Source organism: Mirounga leonina, unplaced genomic scaffold (genome assembly GCF_011800145.1).
Source record: "Mirounga leonina isolate KUSES-001 unplaced genomic scaffold, KU_Mleo_1.0 Mir_174, whole genome shotgun sequence".
NCBI classification, from domain to species: domain Eukaryota; kingdom Metazoa; phylum Chordata; class Mammalia; order Carnivora; family Phocidae; genus Mirounga; species Mirounga leonina.
In genome coordinates, this window is record NW_023270451.1 from 28,211,082 (window position 1) to 28,235,257 (window position 24,176).

Sequence of the window (24,176 nt, forward strand, 5' to 3'; positions counted from 1 at the left end):
CCACATCAAAAAAGTATGATGCCAGTTTATTGAATTTTTGGTGGTAGTTAAGGTGGTGTCAACTAGAACTCCATTTTAAAGCCATTTGTTTTTCTTTTGTTAATTAACAAGTAATCTGAGGTAATAACTTTGAGACTTTGTTAATATTCTGTTCCCTAATAGCCTTTTGCATAGTGGTATTAGGGTTCTTGTCAGAATCAGTTATATATGTAGCTCCAAGATGGGGATTTTTAATTCTGTCATTCCTCTACATTAATAGGCAGCATTTATTTTGTAGAGAACTTCTCCCTTTTTTCCTTTTCAGTTATTATTGTGCTCTTATATGTTATCATCTATTACCTGATTACTCTTTCTGATACTTAAATTGTCCAAATTTGACCAGTGAGAGCCCCTTCATGTAGGCTCCCATGTACATATGTGAACACACACATCACATATGCATATGCTCATGCTCTCTGTCTCTTTCTCTAAATAAATGGGATAAATACCATGGGACTTTTTTCCCCGTTACTTGCTGTATTTCACTCATATGTTAACCCGTTAATATTGAGATTCTTTTCATGTGAGTACAAATGGGATATATTATTCTTTTTAATGGTACATAGTTAGCTATAGAATTGTTCAACCATGGTATCTTTATTTTTCTTTTTGTTTCTAGTTTTTCACTTCTACATAGTACTAACAGATAGGTGTCATATATATTCATGTAATAACTTCTGTGGGATAGATTCCTAGAAGTGAAATTGCTGAATCAAAAGATAAGTGCGTTTTAACTTTTAAAAAGACAGAATTGCCAGAATGATCTTCAAAAAGATTGTACCTGTTGATATTCTTACCAACAGTGTACAAAGTACTTGATAACTGCATATTAGCAAATTTTCTTTTAATCTTTTGGAAACTATCACTTTATTAAAATATGCGTTCACGTTATTATGAGTGAAGTTTGGTATCTTTTGGCCAGTTGCATTTTATGTTCTGTTACTTGCTGTGCATTTCCTTTGTCATTTCTCAGTAGGTTTGCTTGTCTTTTTCTCATTGATTTACTGGAATTCTTTTTGTTTTAATGTTAATCCTTTCATTGCTATATGTGTTACAAAGATTTTCCATCCTTGCAAATATTTTTTCCACCCTTTCATGTACTTTGAAACTTTGTGGTATTTTTCATTGTTTATATAATGTTCATTTTTTATACAATTAGAGCTGTAGATCTTTCTGTACTACTTTTTAAGTTCCAAAATGAATTTTTATATAAAATTAATCCACAGAAGGGGAAATTTTCTAAAGCATAATAGGAAGCTAGTGTTGCTGGTTTCTTTTGTTTGTTTGTTTTAAATTCAGGTGCCTAAGTGACAGACTTCCATATTATTTATTTGAAGAGACAGAGCACAAATTGAGGGGAGGGGCAGAGGAAGAGGGACAAGCAGACCCCCTGCTGAGCGGGGAGCCCGATGTGATGCCGCAGGGCTAGATCCCAGAACCCTGAGATCATGACCTGAGCTGAAGTCAGATGCTTAACTGACTGAGCCACCAGGTGCCCCTTCTTTTTTTAAATGTACTTACTCTTAAGCATAATAAAGAGAAGTTTTTAAGTTGAGATTTTGTTAAAAGATAGTATTTGAAATACTGCTTATTAAATGTATGACTAATTACTTTTCAGAGTACTCACTTCATCTAAATGTAGATAAATTTCTTTTTGAAATCAAAGGGTTCCAACTTGTCACTTAGTATAAACACCTTTGTGACAAAATCTTATACTGACTTGTAATAGTAGGGTACCCCTGACTGTGATGTCAGTTATCCTGATACACTGATTGCACTGTGTCTGAAGAAAAATGTCACATAGGTGTCATAGTGTATGATAGAGCGAGCATTAGATGATGCACTGCCCTTTCCAGCAGTTACCCTTCGGTTTAGCTCTTGTGCATTAAATGAGATAAGGTCTACTAAGAGATGCTTTCCCCCCCATTCATTTTCAGTCTGCTGTTAACTAGCCCTAGACCATTTTTATTTCATATTATATGCAAAAATATATCCTTATGAATGTTTATTGAGTAGTAAAGAATGTTCAAGTTACAACCATTTGAACTTTATAAGTCAGCAGACACTTTGGTTCTCTTACACTTTAGGACATATTTGTTACAGGTATCATACATCTTTTCTCACGAACAACAGTCTTACTTTACAGTTTTTTTTTTTTTTAGTGAGTAAAAATCAGAGGTCTTCGTGATAGGATGTTAAGAACAGAAAAAATGTTTTAAGTTTTTAAATGACAACTTTTGGGTTCCTGTTTTTTTTCTATACTGAGAAATAATTTAGGAGAGATATTATTAAATACATTTGTAGGTCATTTTAACTCAGCCTCAGAGATATGGTTTGTCCAAAATTACATAACTCTAAAAGATGGAAGACTGCAGGTCTTTTGCTCCCCCGAGACAAGTTGAATGGGGAAAATTTCCACTGATTTGGATTATCCATACCCTTGTATAATTCAAAACAACTGTAAATACGTTTTATATCATTTTTCCTTAAATGTGATTTGTGTAAGTTGCATGTGTTACTCAGAGATTGATCCTAATCAGATGGCCATAGAAACATATTTTTTCTGTTTACACATTGGAAAACATGAAAACACTGTATGAAACAGGTTTTATATGTCTATAATTTTATTTTATATGGGTACCCAAATGAAAAATATTTTTCCGTGATCTTATTGAAGATGCAGTTTTGCATCTTCTACTCAGAATTAGGTAGGTAGAAGGAAATAAAAGTTGTTTTTATGTTTTTAAAAAGATTTTATTGATTTTATTTGAGAAAGAGCGAGCACAAGTCAGGGCAGAGGGAGAGGGAGAAGCAGACTCCCTACTGAGCAGGGAGCCCGATTTGGGGCTCGATCCCAGGACCCTGAGATCATGACCTGAGCCTAAGGCAGATGCTTAACTGACTGAGCCACCTAGGTGCCTGGAAATAAACATTGTTTTATGGTACTTTAAATTCTGTTTTGCATGGAGGAAAGAAAAAGATCTTAAAATGTATTTAGTCATTAATTAAAAGGTATCAGAGTGGTTATATGTTATAACTTTGGTCCTGAGGTCAGTAAACTCAATAGGTATGGTAGAGAAATACTGGAAAAGTGGCAAGTGAAGAACTCTATAAAGGTCATAACACTGTGAATCATCTTTTAGGGGCATTGAAGCTGAAGAAGAAATAGTTAATGCACCTGCTGGTTGCTCTTTGAACTTACATGATACCGATCTTCTAGGTTACAAAGTAGGGATTTCCTAGGAGAATTGCTCAAAAATAATTCTTCAGGTTGTTTGTAGGTTTAATCTGTGTGCAGATTTTTGCCATGTGTATAGAATATTCTTTAAAAAATAGAATTGAAATTTTGCTTTATTGTAAAAAACTGCTGGAATTTACCTTGATTTTGGCAAATGAAGTAAATAAAATAGCCCCATGGGGGCTTTTTTATTTTGGTAATTGCCTACTTTGTGTGAATACAGATGAAAGAATCCTTTGAAGTAAAAGGAACATTATTTTGTAAAGAAAATAGATTTTTTTCCTTGTAGTATTGCATAAACCTTTGAGAAAGCAGATTTTCATTTTTTTGTTTTGTGATTTTTCTTTGAATACAGTATTTTGCTTACTATTGCGTTTACTGAAAAATTCTTTTTTATTGGTGATAATAATAACTGCTCCCAAGAAGAAATTTGTATTTCCTTTCATTTTAGGATTTGTCATCTAAAAAATGTATATCTAAACAGAAGTGAAGATAATGATTACCAACCACAAATTTAATGATATTAAAGAAATTAAAAGTTTTGATTTCTTTGCTCATCTTGTCTACTATATAGTCTAGCTCCTTTGAAATCTTTTCTTTGGCATCCTTTTGTATGATTTTCAGATTACGTTAAGGTTCACTGTTATAAAGCCTTTGAATGGCATAAAGATGACAATTAATGGCATCTGCTTCAGGCAGCTTATGTAAGTCATAGTTGCAAACCAACTTTTTAGTTTTATTCCTACCAGGCTATTTTAATTATAATCTATAGTCCCTGGTAGCATTGTGTGACTAAAATACTTACGCATGACTACTGACCTATTAATGACATCTAGTAAATTAATGTTGATGCTTTAAAATTATTTACTAGTTGTGTATGGTTCTTTTTCTTTCTGGGTGATTTAACTCAGTATTTATATAGTTATTTATTTTAATTTGAGTATCTTTGGTGTTTGTGAGAAGACACTCTCCGGTTTAGGCTCCAGTTGTCTGTTTAATGTGTAACCAGTTCAAATAATCACATCTTACACTGGATGCATATAAACTTACCTGTGGGGTAAAGCCTTTTGAGAGATGAGTATTGCTTACATATGCTTCTCATATAGTGTTTTTTTGTTTGTTTGTTTTTAATGTCTTCAGTTTATTGGAGGTCACTTTGGATGCCCCTTAGAATTTGGCACTTAGATTCTTAGAATAAACCTGGTCAGAAGATCCTGGGGTGGTTGATATTTGGCTATCTGTAGAAGCAACCTATCTTGGACAGGTAATAAATGTGTCTTAGGAGATCAGAGAAGTGCCCCAGCCTAAAGATGATGAGGGTGTACATCAGGCCTAGAATTAAGTTGTAGTTTATTTCTATTTATGCATTAATTTTTTTTCTCTTCAGGATATTTTTATCATGAGGGTGGTGTCGTCTAGGTAATATGAAGTGTTGTGTCAAGCATCATTCAGGAAAAAGAAAACTATTTAGGAGTCATGACTATTGTAGTTGTTATGTAAGTCATCAAGAGGTCGACATGTTTTTTATAGTCTGGGTGAAATGATCTCTGAACTTTTCAGTTGCCCTTTATTGAATTCTATATTTATCAATACTGTGATGGTGCCAATACATTCTTCTTGGTATTTTTATACTGAGAAAGAATTATTCATGATAATGGATGTGATATAACTTTCTAGTGAGTTTGGTTTGTCAGGCGCAAAGAGCCTCATCAACACCGAGTTCATTGACAAAATTGAGTTTCAGGAATTTTAATGAGAACCTGATCTTACCAAAATGTTGACAGTGATATTTGGCTTGACTTTCATGTTGATGTTCATGTTTCACATCTAGTAAGTTCAAAATCAAGGAAAATCTTTTTAATTTTATAAAGTTTTAACAAATCTGGAGTGCAAATAGTAACTTTAAATATAATTTGTAATTGCAGATATGTATATTTGCATAGATAAGGAAATATTTTACTCTTAATAATTGAAAGGTAGATGAAGTATAACATGACCTACTCTAAAACGTAAAGACGTATACTAACTAATCTTATTTGTTTGCAGTGAGGATCTTTAAAAATTTTTTATCACATTTTCTCATTAAATAATTTAACTTCTCTCAGAATATTGAGTTAAACAGAAAAAGAGTAATCTGTTTTTATTAATTTCAGTTATGGATAAATTTTTACAGAAGATAGAATCATAAATGTTTAAAAAGATCAAATACCTCCTAGAGCTAGAAGTTGGCTCAGTTGTGAATGGAACTCAGTTTGTCTAACTCTAGTCTGAACTATTCAAATTGTCCTATAACCTTAATTTATGTCTGTGTGGGTTTATGTATTTTTCTTTTCCTAATACTTAACTTTGTGTTTATGGTTATATGAATTTGTGTTTTATCTGCCATCCCCAAAGTTTGAGACCTTTTTGATTATATGTTTGTTTTGCATGAGCATGGTCTTAAATATTTAAGTGTCCATTACAAAAGGAGCTCAATGAATGTTAATCAGTAGTTCCTAGATACAGTCTGATTTCTTTTTAATGAAGATTCCTATTTTTATGTAATTTTTATTCCCGTAATGCTTTTCCAGTAGATGTAAAATTATTTAAAATTGTTTTAAAATGTTTCATTGTGCATACTATGGTAGGTGAAAAAGTACTTTTATAAAATGATTTCACGTACATGTTTTGACTTTAATATCATTCTTATAAACCATTAGTTTTTCAGATTTGTTCTCTACTTCTCTTTTTCTTTTGTAATTTTATAAATGAGTTAAAAAATAAACTATTTAATCATACCTTTTTTTTTTTTTTTAGGTTGTTATGGAGTTGATGGAGAGAGTGACTCTATTATGAGTTCAGCTTCTGAAAACTCCACAGAACCTTGGTTTTGTGATGCCTGTAAATGTGGTGTTTCCCCTAGCTGTGAACTCTGTCCCAATCAGGATGGAATTTTCAAGGAGACAGATGCTGGAAGGTTGATGTCATAATTCTCATGGGTTTATATGCCTGCTTTATAATGTGTCTGCTTCTATTATTTTTTCAGTTACAAACTTTTGTTTGATTGTTTCTTTGTATTTTTTTTTGGCATAGGGTAAATGGACAGTAAGCTACAGATCAGGGGAAGGAGAAAAGACTATTTATTGGTTATCTGCATTTGCCTTTATAGCCATAGTCCCATTTAATCCCAGTGATGACTCTATAATGAGACAGTTGCTAAAATTTTCCATTTTATGGGTGTAGTACCTGAGCCTTAGATCATTAAGTAATTTTAATTTGATCAAGGTCACAAGCAGGTGAATAGTCAGATTTGAACCCAGATCTGTCTGACTTCAAAAGTATATCAGAAGACAGAACCCATACAGTGGTTTTAAAAGGGGACTTTACAGAATTATTTAGCTATGATAAGAGTAACTGTGATATCACAGCCTGTACCCCTGAAACAAATAATACATTATATGTTAATTAAAAAAAAACTAATGATGTACTACAAGTTGGCTAATTTAATTAAAAAAGAAAAAAGTAACTGTAATATAAAAGAACTCTAAAGGATACCCTAAGGCCGAGGGAGAGCATCCAGGGAATGACAAACTTGGAAGACCCCTCCCCAAGGCTGGAGTTCAGACCTTATTGGAGAAGGTGTAGTTGCAACCTATTGGATGGCAGAGATGCTTACCGGTTTGCCTGGGCCAGAACTGGTCTTTAGTTCGTGGCAAGTGGGTGTCTAGGCACAAGTTGCAGAAGGTACTGGGGCACCAGTATGGTGTCTGGAGTGTGTGGGTCCGTGTTGGGAGGGCCACAGAAAAGTGATCTCCAGGCTGGGCTTGCGAGGGCACGGAGTTGGTAGTTGGTGTATGTGGCTGGGGCAGAGCCCTGGCAGATGCTCTTCATCATCCCTGCTGAGAAGTGCTTTCCTCCTACAGTGCTCTCTACCACTTCTACTGAGACAGCTTAATATCGTGCTCACTGTAAAGGAGAAATGCTGAAGGGATTTTCTCCATTATTGCATAGCAGATATTTGAGGTGGATTTGGAGCTGAGAGGCAATAAATTGATAACTGGCACAAAGATCTATGTTTTTTTCACTACACTCACACTAATCTTTATTATTACATTTGAGCAATTGTCATCATAATAGTGTTGATATTTTTCATGTTTTTGCCCAGGAGACTACCATCTGGGTAGTTTAAGAGTAGTTCCTGCCCTCTTGTATTTTATGGATCATTACCTACCCGACCTCCCCACCGCCCCCCCCCAATATGAGTACTAAAATATATTAAGTTTTTTATTTTGTGATGAAATATTTCAGTATTTTTAAAAATGTTTAATAGTGGGACAAATTTTCAGCATTATTTTCCATATTTTAACATTGAAAAGGATAGGATACATTTTATCCCAAAGTAAAGATAGTCTTTAAAATTTAATACATGTTACTTTAGCAAAATCAGAAATATTTTTCTTATATGTCCCTTGGTTGGTGGAGAGGCCCCTGAGAAATGTTGCCATACAAGGTTGTTGGGATAGCATAGAATCTACCATGGAATCTTGGAGAAGCCTGTGTGTTGATGTCTAGGAAAAATGGCTAAAAATCTTAGCTCTTCTTCCTCATTGCACATCCAAAAAGGTGAAATAAAATACAAGGCATAACAAATGATTTGATGTATTGACATGAATCTTTAGTCTCTGTCATAGACCCGGGCATTATTTCATGTTTGGACTGACTTGGGCCCAGAATTAGGGAATTGAGTGCAGCATTAAAAGTGTGTGCTTCCAGGTTGGACTGCCTATATTTGAGTTCTGGTCTTTTTTTTTTTTTACTAACTGTGATTATAGGCATTTGATTTAACTTTTTAATACCTCTATTTTCTTAGTACTTTTGAGAGGAATGAGGTGATTCCTATAAAACAGTACAGTTTCTGGAGCATAGCAAGTGGTTAATAAATGTCTCCTTATTTCTACTGCTGCTCCTAATGGTTTTCTTACTACCAGTATTGTTCCATTTCCTTAAGGTGATCACAGAGTATCAGCTGCATGAATTCCTTCTGGTAACTATTTAGTCCTGACAGTTGAAATTTTTGGTGAGAAATTGTGGTGAATAAGTAAGACAACTTTGGAAAACACAGAGCTTCCTCTTAGGGAAAATAATTTGTTTTACCTCTTTTCTTGTTCATAATTTAAAAGTTCTATTGAAAAACTATAAAGTACCTGTCTCTTCACGCTATTATAATCCACAAAATAACTTGTAAAATTGTTTCTGAATGGAGAAAAGAGAGGCCCCTTTAATTAGATTCACTGAGAAATATTTGTACTGACTCCTGTGGATCTTACCTCTACAGACACTTCCCTTGGTGGTACAGCCTCGCAGAAGTTCTTCTATAGTATTTGAACATTTTATTTGCATTGAGGCACACACTCATCTACAGTCTATGGTGGAAATTATAGGTCTTGAAATAGTTTGAAGGATATAGTTGAACCTTGATATACTTTGATACAAGGCAAAAAAACAAGTCAAGAAAATTTGGCAAGCCATTTAGTATTCTAGCTTCAAATGGTAAATGGGGGAAAAAAAAGAACAATGTATGGAAAGAATGAAAAAGGTTTTGAAACTGCATATCACATAGGCTAATTAGACTTTTCCCCCCTCTGTTTCTGATGGGAGCCGCAAGTTCTACATCTAGTTAGTTTGCTCTATTAAAATATGTGAGTTTAAAAGGATATATTAATAGTTTCCATGCTAGAATGACAATTTTGACTCTTCGTTTTTTGGTGGTTTTATGTGGTGCTTGATTTCTGTTTCATTTCCCCAGTCAACATCTGTCCTTATAGCTCTAAGCAAAATGGACGTTAACATAGCAAAGATTGTTCCCTTTTGATTTCTCCATTTGTCTTAATTACAGAGTTCTAAAGTATGTACAATTAAACAAATGAACAAAAAATTATTTACAAAAGGTATTAAAAAGGAACAAAATTGTCTCAGCTGTTTGAGACGCATTTTAATAAAGACCCAAGTTGACATCCTCACATCAGTGGTTGGGGAAATGATACAGTTGTGTGCCAATCACACTGAAATGGCAGTTTAAATCTTAGTACTTGCATGACTTGTACTAAAACATTTTCAGAAGGTCAGTATGAAGCAAGCAGCCAGCTGTTGGGTTTATCAAAGATAAACTCCTACAGAGTACAGTGGCATTTAATACACCAGTGGAGCATGAAAAAGCTGCGCAAATTAAATTGAGAAAGCAGCTGCTTGTTGAAGATGTGTATCTTTATATCGAACTCCACAGGATGCATTTGGGAGGTTGGATTAAAACATTTTATCAAGAAAATCTCAAAATCTTGGATTTTCTTCTCAATAAAAAAGATAATTTCTAAAGATTTGTAACTGTTTTCCCCAGTGCCTCTATAAAATGATTCTTAGTCTTACTCTTTTAAAATGTATAATGTGTCACAAAACACAACCATATAGCAGTCGTAGCCTCTCAAGCTGTGATAAAGCAGAATTTGTTGTTAATATAGTCACAAGGTTGGGGCGCCTGGGTGGCTCAGTCGGTTAAGCGTCTGCCTTTGGCTCAGGTCATGATCCCAGGGTCCTGGGATCGAGTCCCGCATCGGGCTCCCTGCTCTGCGGGGAAGCCTGCTTCTCCCTCTCCCACTCCCCCTGCTTGTGTTCCCTCTCTCTCTGTGTCTCTCTCTGTCAAATAAATAAATAAAATCTTAAAAAAAAATATATAGTCACAAGGTTAAGAGAGATTTGCTGTCTCATTTTTACCTTCTTTCTTACAGAAGTGATATAGATCTGTTTAAATTTCGAAGTCCGGTGATCCCATATATTGTGTGGTTGTATGTAAACAGAAAGGGTTCCTGATGCATTTCAAAAGTTTCAGTGCAGCTTTTAAAAAATGAAATTAGAATCAACTACCTTTTTTTAGTGTACTGAAACTTCGAGCATTCCTTATTTAGTGTTGCGTATCATTCAGACTTAAAAAAATACATGTGGGGCATATAAGTTTTAGTACAAAGGTTGTATGGTGAACAGATGAATGAAACAGGACTTCCTTATATTTTATAACTGTTCTGGACAGTCTTTGAGAATCAGTTTTAACCTGGGAAGAAAGAAAGGATGAACATTAAAAATTGTTTTAAAGTGTTCTGAAGGACTATTCCAACAGCTTTTAGAAAAAAGTAACAAGGAAGAATAATTTTACCTAATTACTGCAGAATTACTTCACAGTTCTTAAATTAGATCCTTACTTCTCAGAGTGCTTAAAGTAATGAATGTGAATACCTTTCCACGCATAAGAAAATGATGTTTTGTTTCATTTGAATAGTGGTTTTGTGCAAATATTTAAGAAAAACAGGTGAGTGCAAAGTGCAGTGAACTGAAGTGACAGGCAATTATAGTTGTTAACTCTCAGCTTTGGCTAAGTGCTAGGAAAGTGCTTATTGCAGTTGTGCTTATTCGATATTCTTCAGTTATGTGAGATTCTGAGATCTGACCATAGAATTCTTTCAGGAGTTATTTGAGATGGCACATATTTTATGTTTATTTTCCTTGTGGGCATTTTATGAAAGGGTTTGATGGCAAAATCATATTTTCTCTCCTTATAGATGGGTTCATATTGTTTGTGCCCTGTATGTTCCTGGAGTAGCCTTTGGAGATATTGACAAATTACGACCAGTAACACTAACAGAAATGAATTATTCCAAATATGGTGCCAAGGTGAGACAAAGTTTTCTTTATTGTCTAAAAGAGAAAAATTTTACTTGTTAGTTTGTATGGCTTTTTACTAATACCATATCATTGTTGAGTACAGAAATGCTTATTCTTATTATACTAGTTTGTAGAGTAGTTAGCACTAAATCATCTATTATTGATAGTAATTTTCCCAGAAAGCCCATAATTTATAAATTCCTTCATGTATTCTTTAACTTTTGGGGTAAAATGATAATTGATTCTACTTAACATTTCTGTGCCATTTAGCACACTCCCTAGCACATATGAATTCTCAGACTAGTTAGAACAAATACAAACCTAATTTCTGACTTTACTTTTGAAATGGAATTTACCAAAATTACGAAAAGAGTATTAAGAAGCACCTGTTATTTTACTTTTAGACTTCAAGGACTGTTTTTTTTTTTTTTTAATGACTACAAAACCTGTCTAGCAACTGATTCTGAGCCTCAAGTTTATAAATTGGTTTTTATTGCTTGAGCTTTAGGATTATAAGTGATAAAAATACACTTACTAATTTAAATTTAGTTACATGATTACTACAGACATCCCTGTAATATTAGAATGAATTAGGCACTGATACATTCTCTTCCATTGCTGTCTTTTGGGAAATTGGGAAGGAAGACTCTTGAATAGCATCAGTAACACATTAAGGTGGGGTGGGAAGTTTACAGATTGTTGGAAAACTCCGATATTGAAAATTCAAGAATTTGACAGTTTCTGCTGTTATATCCAGAATATCCTCCTTAGGTTCTAACCACCACCTGCATCCCTCACCCTCCAGCCTCACTCCAAAACTCTTGTGCTTTAGTTTGGGTAATTTCTATTGAATTATCTGTAGCATCCCTCTCCAAAATTAGCTAAAGCCCCCAGGGAGAAAAACAGGCCCAAGCACCGAACTTACTTTCCTGGTCCTCAGGTAGTTCTATACTATCTTTTTATCTCTCTGATGCCTTTAAGCAATAGTTTAAAAAAAAATACTTTGTCCATATTTTCTAGTTTCTAGTAGGATTAATACAGATTACCTAGTGTACCATTATTGGAAGTGAAAGGTACTGCTTTTTGATAACAGCTTCATAATTCATAAACACAGAGCCTAGAAGGGACTAACAAGTAATTTTCAGTAGGCACACAGTATTATCATGAATATAAGTCTACAAGCAATGAAAAACGCAGGAACCAGATATTACTTCATATATCTGAAACCAGCAGTGACCTCTGAACCAAAAAAGAGAATCATTAAATATGCAATTGTGAGCTGATTTTTCATTATCACCTGCTTTTGTTTTGAAGTATGATTAGGAAGTGGAGTAAAAAATTATGTATTCTCTAGCTCATCTGCAAAATCAGTGATGTGAATTATAACTGGGACAGCTCTTCTAGACCTGTCTATCCATTTACTAATCCTGGTTGCTTTCTTTCCTGTGTTCTCAGTTGCTTAGTTCCCTAGCATTTTAAATGATTCAAGCAATGGAGGAAGATTCTCTTTTTCTTGCTAGATTGTTTTATAGTCTTCACAGGACGTTATGGTCAGGAAATTATTTCTTGTATTCACTCTGAAATCTCTTGCTCAACTTCATCATATTACATTGAATTAGTTTGGGAACTATCCTGAACAATTTGGTTCTTTCTGCACTATTGACATTCTTGAAATAATTTAATTTCTTCATTTCTCTCTCTCCCTTCCTCTCTCCTGTCTCATTCTTTCTCTCTCTTTTGGTTTCATGTTTAGATTACTATTTGCTAGTATTTTATACCGTACGCCTTCTACTGTTACTGGAAAAAGACATTTAACCAAGCAGTAGAGTGTCAGGATTTGGGTGTATTTTCACATCTCTGCCCAGAGTCCTGTTCTTGCTGTTTTCATTCATTGCTGATGTGTCAGTTTGGTGCTGTCTACCTAGTAGATAGCCACTAACTGTTAACAGTGTTAAAATGACATTTTTAGTGTCTGTTGAATTTTTTTCTTTATGTTTCCCTTGTATTTAATTTACTTAGAATATATTTACTATAAACAGTTCTTCTTTAATTGTCTCTTGGCAGTCTTTCACAATTTAGCAGGTTTTTCTTTAATGAAGATTACTATCACTAGTTTATATTTTAAGACTAGACCTTTTTTTTTCTCTGTGGTTTAGATAGTGAAAAGGATAAAAAAATAAATTTAGAGGGATTGGGAGTAATTTCAATACTTTAAACTTCTAGTTTTACAGTTTTTTCCTTTGTATTCAGAAAGGATGTAGTTGGCTGTAATATCTTTGACAACAAATTGTTTACTTAAGATTACTTTTAATTCTCCTGAAAGTATTTCTCTTTAATTTAATTTAATAGTATTTAATTCTCGGGAGCCTGGGTGGCTCAGTTGGTTAAGCGACTGCCTTCGGCTCAGGTCATGATCCTGGAGTCCCAGGATCGAGTCCAGCATTGGGCTCCTTGCTCAGCAGGGAGTCTGCTTCTCCCTCTGACCCTCCCCCCTCTCATGCTCTCTCTCTATCTCATTCTCTCTCAAATAAATAAAATAAAATCTTAAAAAAAAATAGTATTTAATTCTCTTAAATGTATTTTAAAAATACGTGATTTCTTTGGCTGCAATGCCTAGATTTTTTGGTGAATTTTTTCTGGCTTCTTACTTATTTTCTTAAATTTTCCAAGCAGTATTATATTGTTCAAATCAGTATGGTTGAATGGTTAAGAGCATGGACTTTAAGATTACCCTGGTTTGAATACTGACTTGACAGTTACTTTTTGTGTTATTTTGAGATTTCTTAGCCTGTCTTCCCATCAATTTTCTCATGTGTAAAATGGAGATAATACCTCTTTCACATATTAGAGTGGAAGATTGCACAGTATGGTTACATTATATTAATATATGTAAAGTGCTTAGAACAGTGCCTAGCACATAGTAAACCTTCAAATTATTATTACTGTCATCTATTATATCAGTGGAATTTTGGTTTATTAGAACTGTAGAAAGAATTAACTTTATTTTTTTTTTTAAAGATTTTATTTATTTATTTATTTGACACACAGAGAAGGAGAGAGCAAGCCCAAGCAGGGGGAGTGGCAGGCAGGGGAGAAGTAGGCTCCCTGCTGAGCAAGGAGCCCAATGTGGGGCTTGATCCCAGGACCTTGGGATCATGACCTGAGCCGAAGGCAGCCGCTTAACCGACTGAGCCACCCAGGGGCCCCTAGAATTAACTTTTTAATATAAACTCTTTTCTTGCCTATAATTATTGTTTCTATTAATATGCTACTGATTCACGATTTGTATTTTATGGATGCTTAGTATGAGAATGCAGTCTTGTTCTAGAGATATTTTTATTCTGAGAGTTTTCCTTTTATTCCATTGTAGGAGTGTAGCTTCTGTGAAGACCCTCGTTTTGCTAGAACTGGAGTTTGCATTAGCTGTGATGCAGGGATGTGCAGAGCCTATTTCCATGTGACCTGTGCCCAGAAGGAAGGTCTGCTTTCAGAGGCAGCAGCAGAAGAGGTAGGTTTATTTAAACTCATCGTTGGTGAATATGTTCATAAGATGTCTCATGACTGTAAATGTCCCACAACAGGTGTGCATTATAAAAGAAATTAACAAGCTTATTTTAAAAGTCTTTGCCTGGATCACTGGTCTAAAATTTAAAAAATCAACAATGTATGAGTTTTTTCAGTTTCAAAGCTAGTTAGACATTTGGAAAACATGTTAAAAATTCTTAGAGTGAGATCTGACAGATAAAATGAAACATAATCCAGGTTGTTTTAAAGCATTAAAATGTCAGCATCTTGGATAACCTCACTCTGTTTCTGTAAATAAAATCATTACCCCTTCAGTATCTGTATTTCTATCTCTTTACAATTGTTTTTAATTTTATAATTTTCCTTCCAGGTTTATTGGCTTTAGATTAAGTAACAGTTGTTTTCAAAATATGTTTTGGGGACTCCTTAATATTCTTTCAAGGGGTTTATGAGGTTAAAACTATATTGTAACAATATGAAAGTGGTATATACATTTTTTTACTCTTAATTCTCTCATGAGTAATAGTGGATATTTTCAGAGATTATATAACACATAACAATATAACATATTGAATGTGGAAATAGTTTTGAGAATCCAGCTATCTTCTTTTATGTGGGCTGTCTAGATGTTAAAGAGATTTGCAAAAATGTAAAACAGTGCCACTCTTCTCACTGAATTTGTATATAGTATTTTTTTATAAAAATATTATTTATCTTAACATGTAATGGGATTATTATTTTAAAATGAGTAAATATATTAAAATTTTATTATTTTAATTTCTCATATGGGGACTGTCTATAAATATAACTCACATAAACTCTTTCGGGCTTTAATAATTTTTAAGACTTAAGGAGTCCTGAGACTAAGTTTTGTTGTTTCTTTAAGTTCTTTATGTAGACAGGTATTTGAGTGTTTGCTTGGTAATTCTTACTGTCTGTTCATGGTGGATCTGTGGTATATCTAGGTCTCTTGTGTTTCTTCTTTTACTGGCTAAATTTTTAGTGTCATATAAAAATATGTTTATTATATTGGGTCTTTATCTTATCCCATTTAATTCATAGACAGGAATCAAGTGAAAAAGATAATCTAATGAAAATTGGTTGAGTAGATTAGAGTGATATGTTTTTTTTAATAAATGAATTCTATAACAGTTATATGTTGGTACATGGTTTTGTACCAGTCTCTGATTCCTATGAATTGTACTTTGATTAACTGATGAAGGGTACTGCGTAAACAACATTTTCACAGCTCTTAGGCAGACATAGAGGTATAATTAATTATATAATAGGGTTGTGTGGATTAGTTATGACTACAGCTCAGGATGGTGAGCGAAGTGCAGAGGGGCAATACAAGTAAGACTTAGAAGACTAGATAATCCCAGGTGAATACTTAGATCACAGAATCTGTTAGGTTATTACTGTACTGTGGTAAACTTTGAGCTTTTGCAATCAGGAAGACTCCTTTGTAGCCTTTTCTTTTAGAACTCATTGGGAGCTTTACCTTTCATACTGTGGTAGTTTGGGTTCCTATGTATAGCACCATTCATTCACCATTTTTATTATTTTTTGGGTTGACAGTAGGTAACGAAAATGTGTGAAGTTGGGGCGCCTAGGTGGCGGGAGTTAAGGCTCTGACTCTTGGTTTCAACTCAGGTCATGATCTCAGGATCATGAGATCAGAGACCATGGCTCCACTCAGTGCAGAGCCTGCTAAAGTTTCTCTCTCCCTCTCCCTCTGCCCCCTTCCCTGTGTGCTTACCAGGTGCCCGTATATGTGCTCTAAAATAAATAAAATCTTTAAAAAAATAAAAAGAAAATGTGTGAAGGAGCCATATACTGTTGCCTTTTTAAGTGTACTTTTTTGGGGGGGTGGGGAATGATTTAAAATATATTTGCATATGTTTCTGGTGTCTTGTTATAAACATTTATAGAATTGGAAATAAAGATTTCTAAACAATGTTTTAAAACCCAAGAGTTTTTATGAATCTCTATCAGTGAGGTTTGCTCTTGGCAGTCATCATTCTGTTAAAAGAAGTTCTTGGCTACTTCTTATGGTTGTACTTCTATAAGATTCATGTAATATAATAGTATATTTAATTAAAAAACAAATTTTAAATTAAAACAGATCTGTTTTTTGTAGGCATATCTTCTGTTTCAATTTTATATGACATTCTAGAAAGCTTCTTTTTTCCCTTTTTTAAAGACTTGTTTGTTAAGTGGGATTTCTTCTTTTTTTTATCTTTTTTTAAGGTTTTATTTATTTATTTGACAAAGAGACAGCGAGAGAGGGAACACAAGCAAGGGGTGTGGGAGAGGGAGAAGCAGGCTTCCCGCTGAGCAGGGAGCCCGATGGAGGGCTCGATCCCAGGAACCTGGGGTCATGACCTGAGCCAAAGGCACATGCTTAACGACTGAGCCACTCGGGTGCCCCAAGTGGGATTTCTTCTTAATGGCTGTTTTATATAGGCAGTAAAAGAAAGGTTGAAAAAGAATTAGTACCTCAGTTTTATCCAGTAACATCATATACCTTACCATATTCTAATGATTTTCTATAGCCTTCTGACAGTACTTTATCTCATTGGTGAGGATCCATTTGAAGTTTCTATTCTTTCTGATCTACTTTGTGAAAATTCCTGATTATTTAGAATATTCAAACCATGTTATGATACAACACATTTATTACTAAAACTGAGCAGTAGTACAGGTTCAATTATGCTGACTGAAATTTATGTGATTATGTTTCACACCATTTAGTTAGCCTTAAGGTTACTTATATTTCATGTAAAACATATGGTAGTTTCTTCTGTGATAAAATATGATTTGCCACACTCCGTTACCATGTAGAAAATTCTCTTTGAAACAATATAAGATTATAGATTTTATTGATTCTTTTTTTCCCATAACCTTTGACTTAATGGACTGAAATCATTCATGGATTAATGTCAAGAGCTCAAATTAGATCTTTAGCTATTGAACTGATGCCTTAATATTGCTGGGAAAACCAGGATTGGTAGGAATGGGCTCTTGGTTGATCAAATAATTTTTCATGAATTCATCAAGTTACATTGCTTAAAACTAGACGTTTTATATGAGATCTTCAGCAATACCTTTATGTGGCTGTTAGGCATTTGGTAACTTACATTTTTATTTTAAAAAGTATTTAGTGTTTTTATATATATATATATATATGTATAGTAAGGCTGTATCTTAGAATATGTCTAGAATATGTCTACTTCTTAACAAATTCATTGCTGCTATCCTAGTCTCAGTAATCCTTTGTCACCTGGATTAACTCTTTCCCTGCCTTTCTTTGCCTTTTTAAGGACAGAGGGTGGCAGTTTTTTTTTCTCTGAAGAGCCAGATAGTAAATATTTTAGGCTTTTTGGGCCTATTGTTTGTGTCACAACTATTTAACTTTGCCATTGTTTGTGAAAACTGTCTTAGACAGTATGTAAATGAATAGCTATGGCTGTGTTCAAATAAAACTATTTCCAAAACAAGGTGGGCCCACATTGGGCTCTCAAGTCATAGTCTACCAATCCTTTCCTAGAGAATAGAGGACCTTTTCAGTAACAACTAATACTGTCCCATTAAGATATAAGTCAGATCTGGTCACTCATCTGCTCAAAACCCCTTCAGTGGCTTTCCGTCGGATTCACACTAGAGGCCAGTTTTTTTTTTGTTTTGTTTTGTTTTTTTTACAGTGATTATAAAGCTCTGTGTGATCTGGGTTCACATTACCTTTCTGACCTCATCACTTCCCCTCAATAAATCTCCCTGGCCTTTTCCTTGCTCCTGTAATGAATGTGTTGGGTAAGCTCCTACTCTGGGCCTCTGTACCTGTTTCTTTGCATGGGCTGCCCTTCCCTCACGTATGCCCTCATGGCTCATTCCCTCACTTTTTTTTTAAATCTTCACTCCATGTCTCCTTCTCACTGTGGACTTTCCTGGTCACCCTGTCTAACGTTGTAACACTTTCCCTCCATGATACTTTCTAATCCCCTTTCCTGCTATTCCCCCCCCCCATCTTTTTAATACCTAACCACTGTCCAATATATTGATCCTTATTTATCTTGTTTATTGTCTCTCACCTTTATTAGAACATGGATTTATGAGGAGAGGGTTTTTTTGTTTTCTCTTTATTTTTCACTGTGTCTTCACTCATTAGAATATCAGTTGAGGGAGCGGTCCCTTCTATCAGTCAGCTTTTGTTTGATCAGCTCTATAGCATTATTGGCTTTTTTGGGTAAGATTTTATTAAAAAAAATAATTCTAGGGTAAAATTAGTTTTCAGATCATCATTTTGTGTTGTATTTTGCACATTTCCTTTCCCATTTATTTGTTTTGATTTCCTATTTATATAAAGGCATTGCCTGAGGGTATACCTTTGGCATACTTTTTTGTGGTATTGGAATAAGTGTTTATTCATACATGTGTCTCTTTATCTCTTTGGTTTACATGAGATGATGTTTCCTGCCATCCCAGCTCAGGGAACTGTTAAAGCACGTGTTAGCAGATAGATCACTTTCACTTTGTTACTTTTCTAAGGTAATCTTATTTAAACCTTTATTTGAAGTTTAACTGTAAGAAGTATGATTTATTTGGGGTATATGCAGAAGTATCAGTTCCTCTAAATAGTCTATATAAGCTTTATTATTAGACACAAACCTGGACAAAATTATTTTGATCCTTATGATTATTCCTTTTGCTGATATGTGCTTTTTACATTTTGATGTTGTTACATTTTTTATTGTTAAATGTTGTCTTACTGATTTTTTTCTTTTGTATTAACTTGGGAATATTGATGAGCCAATTTTTTAGTACATAGTGTTCTTTCTCTTAGTTCTTAATACTAGGTATAATTGCTAGTTTGCTTATGAACTTATTTGGGTTTTTTTGTTGTGATTTTGTTTGTTTTTATCTTTTGACCCCCTTCACCCCATTTCTCTTCTCCCCTCTCTTCCTCTGGCAGCCACTGGTTTGTTCTTTCTGTGTGCTTGTTCTTTTCTGTGTGTGTGTGTGTTTTGGTTTGTTTGTTTAAAGAGTCTACATTTAAGAGGGATCATACAGTATTTGTCTTTCTGTCTGTCTTATTTGACTTATCATGATGCCTTTGAGTCTATCCATATTGCCGCAAATGGCAGATTTCATTTTTTATGATTGTATAACATATATCACAATTTCTTTATCCATTCATCCACTGTTGGACGCTTAGGTTCCCGTATCTTGTCTACTGTAAATAATGCTGCAATGAACATGGGGTTGTATATATCTTTTTGAGTTAGTGTTTTCATTTGCTTTGCATAAATACCCAGAAGTGGAATTGCTGGATCAATGGTAGTTCTACTTCTAATTTTTTGAGGAACCTCCATACTGTTTTCTGTAGTGGCTGCACCAATTTACATTCCCAACAGTGCACAAAAGTTCCCTTTTCTCCACATCGTCACCAGCACTTGTTATTTCTTATCTTTTTGATAGTAGCCATTCCAACAGATTGAGGTGATATGTCGTGTGGTTTTGATTTGCATTCTCCTGATGATTAATGATGCTGTGTGTCTTCCATATACTGTTTGGCTATCTGTATGTCTTCTTTGGAAAAATATTCGTATATTCTGCCCATTTTTTAATCAGATTGTTTGAATTTTGTTTTGTTTTGCTGTTGATTTATATGAGCTCTTTACGTATTTTGGATATTAGCCCCTTATCAGATACATGATTCGCAAATATCTTCTCCCATTCAGTAGATTCCTTTTCATTTTGTTCATGGTTTCCTTTGTTGTGCAGTCTTTTAGTATAATGTAGTCCCACTATTTATTTTGCTTTTGTTGCTTTTGCTTTTCATGTTAGATTAAAAAAAAATCACCAAAACCTTTGTCAGGCAGTTTTCTGCCTATTTTTTTTTTTTTTTTTTCTAGTTTTATGGTTTCAAGTCTTACGTTCAAGTCTTTAATCCATTGTGTAAGATAGTGATCAGGTTTCATTCCTTTGTGTGTGGCTATCCAGTTTTCACATCATTTACTGAAGAGACTGTCCTTTTCCATTGTATATTCTTGGCTCCTTTGTTATAAACTAATGGACCATACGTGCATGGGCTTATTTCTGGGCTCTTTATTTTTTTTTAAAGATTTTATTTATTTATTTAGAGACAGAGCACAAGAGGGGGGAGCAGGAGAGGGAGAAGCAGACTCCCTGCTGAGCAGGGAGCCCGATGCGGGACTCGATCTTGGGACTCCAGGATCATGACCTGAGCCGAAGGCAGTCGCTTAACCAACTGAGCCACCCCCCCCTTTTTTAAGATTTTATTTATTTATTTGTCACAGAGAGAGCACAAGTAGGCAGAGCAGCAGGCAGAGGGAGAGGGAGAAGCAGGCTCTCCGCTGAGCAGGGAGCCTGATGTGGGGCTATATCCCAGGGCCCTGGGATCATGACCTGAACCAAAGGCAGACGCTTAACCGACTGAGCCACCCAGGCAGCCCTGGGCTCTTTATTCTGTTCCACTGATCTGTATGTCTGTTTTTATGTCAATCTGTTACTAGTTTTAATTACTATAGCTTTATAATACAGTTTAAAATCAGGATACATGATGCCTCCAGCTTTGTGTTAGCTTATTACCTGGTTGGGGTTTTATCTTATAAATATAATGAATTATGTATTAACTCCTTTAATTTTCTGGAAATTTCAGAGCCACATTTGGAGTCTGATACCAATATGCATGGGGCCTTTAAGATATGTTTTGGCTGTTCATCTTCTTGATGTTGCATCTTACCTAGGCTTTTACAGCAAGTAATAGAACATTTACCTGCAGTGGCCTAATAGTAATGTATTAACTATCTCATATGACAGGAGGTATAAACATAAGTAGTTCTGGGGTTTTTTTAGTGGCTTAATAATCCAGTCTCTTTTATCCTTCTATCCCATCAACATCTTTATGGTTTCCTTTTTTGTTGTTATTGTTAAGCTTATTGGTCTCAATATTGTTGGAATGATTCTAAGCACTTCATTTTAGAATTCAAAAGAAGAGAACAAGGGTTCTCTTCTTATTAAAAATGAAAAATTTTCTCATATTTTCACTCCAGTAGATTTTCCCATTATCTTATGTCAAATAGTTGGCAGAAAATAGAACTCAGCAAGCATTTGTGGAATATGAATATAGAGTCCTTATTGAATTCATGTTCTAAAACCCAGTTATGTGAAGAGGTGACCTATATATTACTTAGCAGTGAAATGTATATTCAAAAGTAACTTTGTAGCACTCAGTGAAGTCAGTCAATCATGATTGAGGGCCTATGCATACATGCAAGACAGTAAGCTAGGTACTGGAGTGGAGAAGTCTGTCAGGGAGCATGAAAACAGCTTTAAGGCACAGTATTCACCTACGTGGGGATAAACAATAAACACAGTGAAATGTTAAACAACCATACAGGATGATATTAAAAGGTGTCACAAGTGTCTAGTATGGACAAGAAGTAATATAAATACAGAAAGAAATTTCCCTGGAAGAATCAGAAACTTCTATTTTTTTTTTTTTTTAATCTTATCTATAAGGACTTACTGTTTTTTGGGTTTTTTTTTACCTTATCTATATTTTACATTTAGCTATTTAAGGATTACAAATTAATGTGTTTTATTCTCATTTATTCAGTATATTTGTTCAGCAGATATATTGACCTACTGGTATTAGGCATTGTTACAGACCCTATACAGATGGCATTAAAGAAAACAGACAAAACATATGTTTTTTTTTTTTTTTTAAATATTTTATTTATTTATTTGAGACAGAATGAGATACAGAGAGCATGAGAGGGAGGAGGGTCAGAGGGAGAAGCAGACTCCCTGCCGAGCAGGGAGCCCGATGCGGGACTCGATCCCGGGACTCCAGGACCATGACCTGAGCCGAAGGCAGTCGCTTAACCAACTGAGCCACCCAAGCGCCCAAAACATATGTTCTTTAAGGTGGCTTACATTTGAGTGGCAGGTGGGGAGAGGACAGCAAAAAAACAAAAAAAAACAAAAAAAACAACAACATTGTGATAAGTACTGTGAAAAAATACAAAGCAAGGTAAAGTATTTAGAGAGTAAGGGAGATAGGGTAATGCTGGTGAGATTTTATGAAAATATGTAAGGAAGGTGGTAGGGAACATATATTTATTTGAGAGGAGAGCATTACAGGCAGAGGGAACAGAATATGCAGAGACTGAGATAGGAACATGCTTTGTTTGAGGACCAACAAGGAGACTGGTGAGGCTGGTACAGAGTTAGGGACTAGGGTTGGTAAGAGGGAAGGAAGGCGGTCATAGAATATCATGTAGGACTTGGAAGAACATGGGAAGGACTTTGGAGGGTTTTTTTTGGTTTTTTTTGTTTTTTGTTTTTTGTTTTTTTAATGGTAGCAGGGTGTTTTTGTTTTTGTTTTTATTATTATTTATTAGAGAGCATGAGCAGGGCGGAGGGGCAGAGGGAGAGGGAGAAGCAGATTCCCTACTGAGTAGGGAGCCTGACGTGGGACTCGATCCCAGAACCACCTGAGCCAAAGGCAGATGTATAACTGACTGAGCCATCCAGGTGCCCAGGACTTCGGATTTTTACTGTGAGATGGAAAGCCCTAAGAATTTTTCATAGAGTACATGTGAACCAACTAATGTCTAAAAGGACCACCAATTGTGTTGAGACCATAGGAGGGAAGGGTGAAAGTGGTTGGTAGTAGTCATGAAAACTTGGGAGTGGAATAGAATTAAAGATAGCTAATATGGACAGGCCTTTAGAATTTTCCTTTAAAGAGGAGTTTAGAAGTTGAACAGCATATGGGAGCCCAAAGAAGATCTTTAAAGCTTTAAAAAAGATAATTACAGTATGTTTTGTATGCTGTATGCTCAAATATGCTGAAGGGAGTGATCCAGTAGAGAGAAAAAATGCAGGAGAGAAGTTGAATTGCTAGAGGAAAGAAAGTTAATCTTAAACAAGAACAATGGTCAGTTTATCCATAGTAACAGAAGATCAGGCAGAGGATATGGATACAGATACATTGATGTATGTGGTGATTGGAGGATATGGAAGTTGTCATTTTGTTGCTTTTTTCCTCCCTTCCCAACCCTCTCCAGTGAAAAAAGAAACAAGGTCAGCATCTGCAAGTCAGGAATAAGGAGGAGCTATCGAAGATCTAGGGGAGAGATGAAGTTATTCAATAGTTATCTATGAAAATGGAGAATAAATTAATTTGAGAATGTGTTCAGCTGCTCAGGTACAAGTGCAAAGTACGGGGGAGAGTTGGAGTTACCTGTGCTTCAGGTTTTGTTAAGTGAAACTAGATGAGGACAAGAAAGAGTCATTGCTCCATGCAATAGAGTAATTAACTGATGGAATAGTCAGGTAAAGAGGGCAGTCATTTGATGTGCATGGGCTGTAGGCAGTCAGGAGGTAGAAAGTACATTGAAGATTCCAAATGTGTTAGAAACTTGGGTCTCAGATGGAGTGACCAGGACAGATAAAAGGTGATGCTCAGAGAATGATATTTTAGGCATTAAATTTTGGAGAGAATGCAGAATGTAGGTATAGTCATGGCAATTAGGTGGTTGAGGTGTGGTAGACAAGAACATTGATGGTGTTATAATTGGAAGACAAATACGCTCCTAACTTATTGTAGTATTTACACTTTTCTGGTTTCAATACATACTTCAGTTTTATTATC

The 24,176-nt window shown here is 34.9% G+C and overlaps 1 protein-coding gene across 8 annotated transcripts in view; it reads left to right on the plus strand.

Moving 5' to 3' along the window:
• The window catches only part of PHF14 (PHD finger protein 14), a 221,562-nt gene that overhangs the window by 27,939 nt on the left and 169,447 nt on the right, over window positions 1–24,176 (plus strand). For all 8 annotated transcript variants that reach the window (XM_035020638.1, XM_035020639.1, XM_035020640.1 and 5 more), the window contains exons 5-7: window positions 6,074–6,233; window positions 10,864–10,975; window positions 14,337–14,474. In XM_035020638.1, the coding sequence (XP_034876529.1) occupies window positions 6,074–6,233; window positions 10,864–10,975; window positions 14,337–14,474 (410 nt within the window). The remainder of the gene's footprint in view (window positions 1–6,073; window positions 6,234–10,863; window positions 10,976–14,336; window positions 14,475–24,176) is intronic.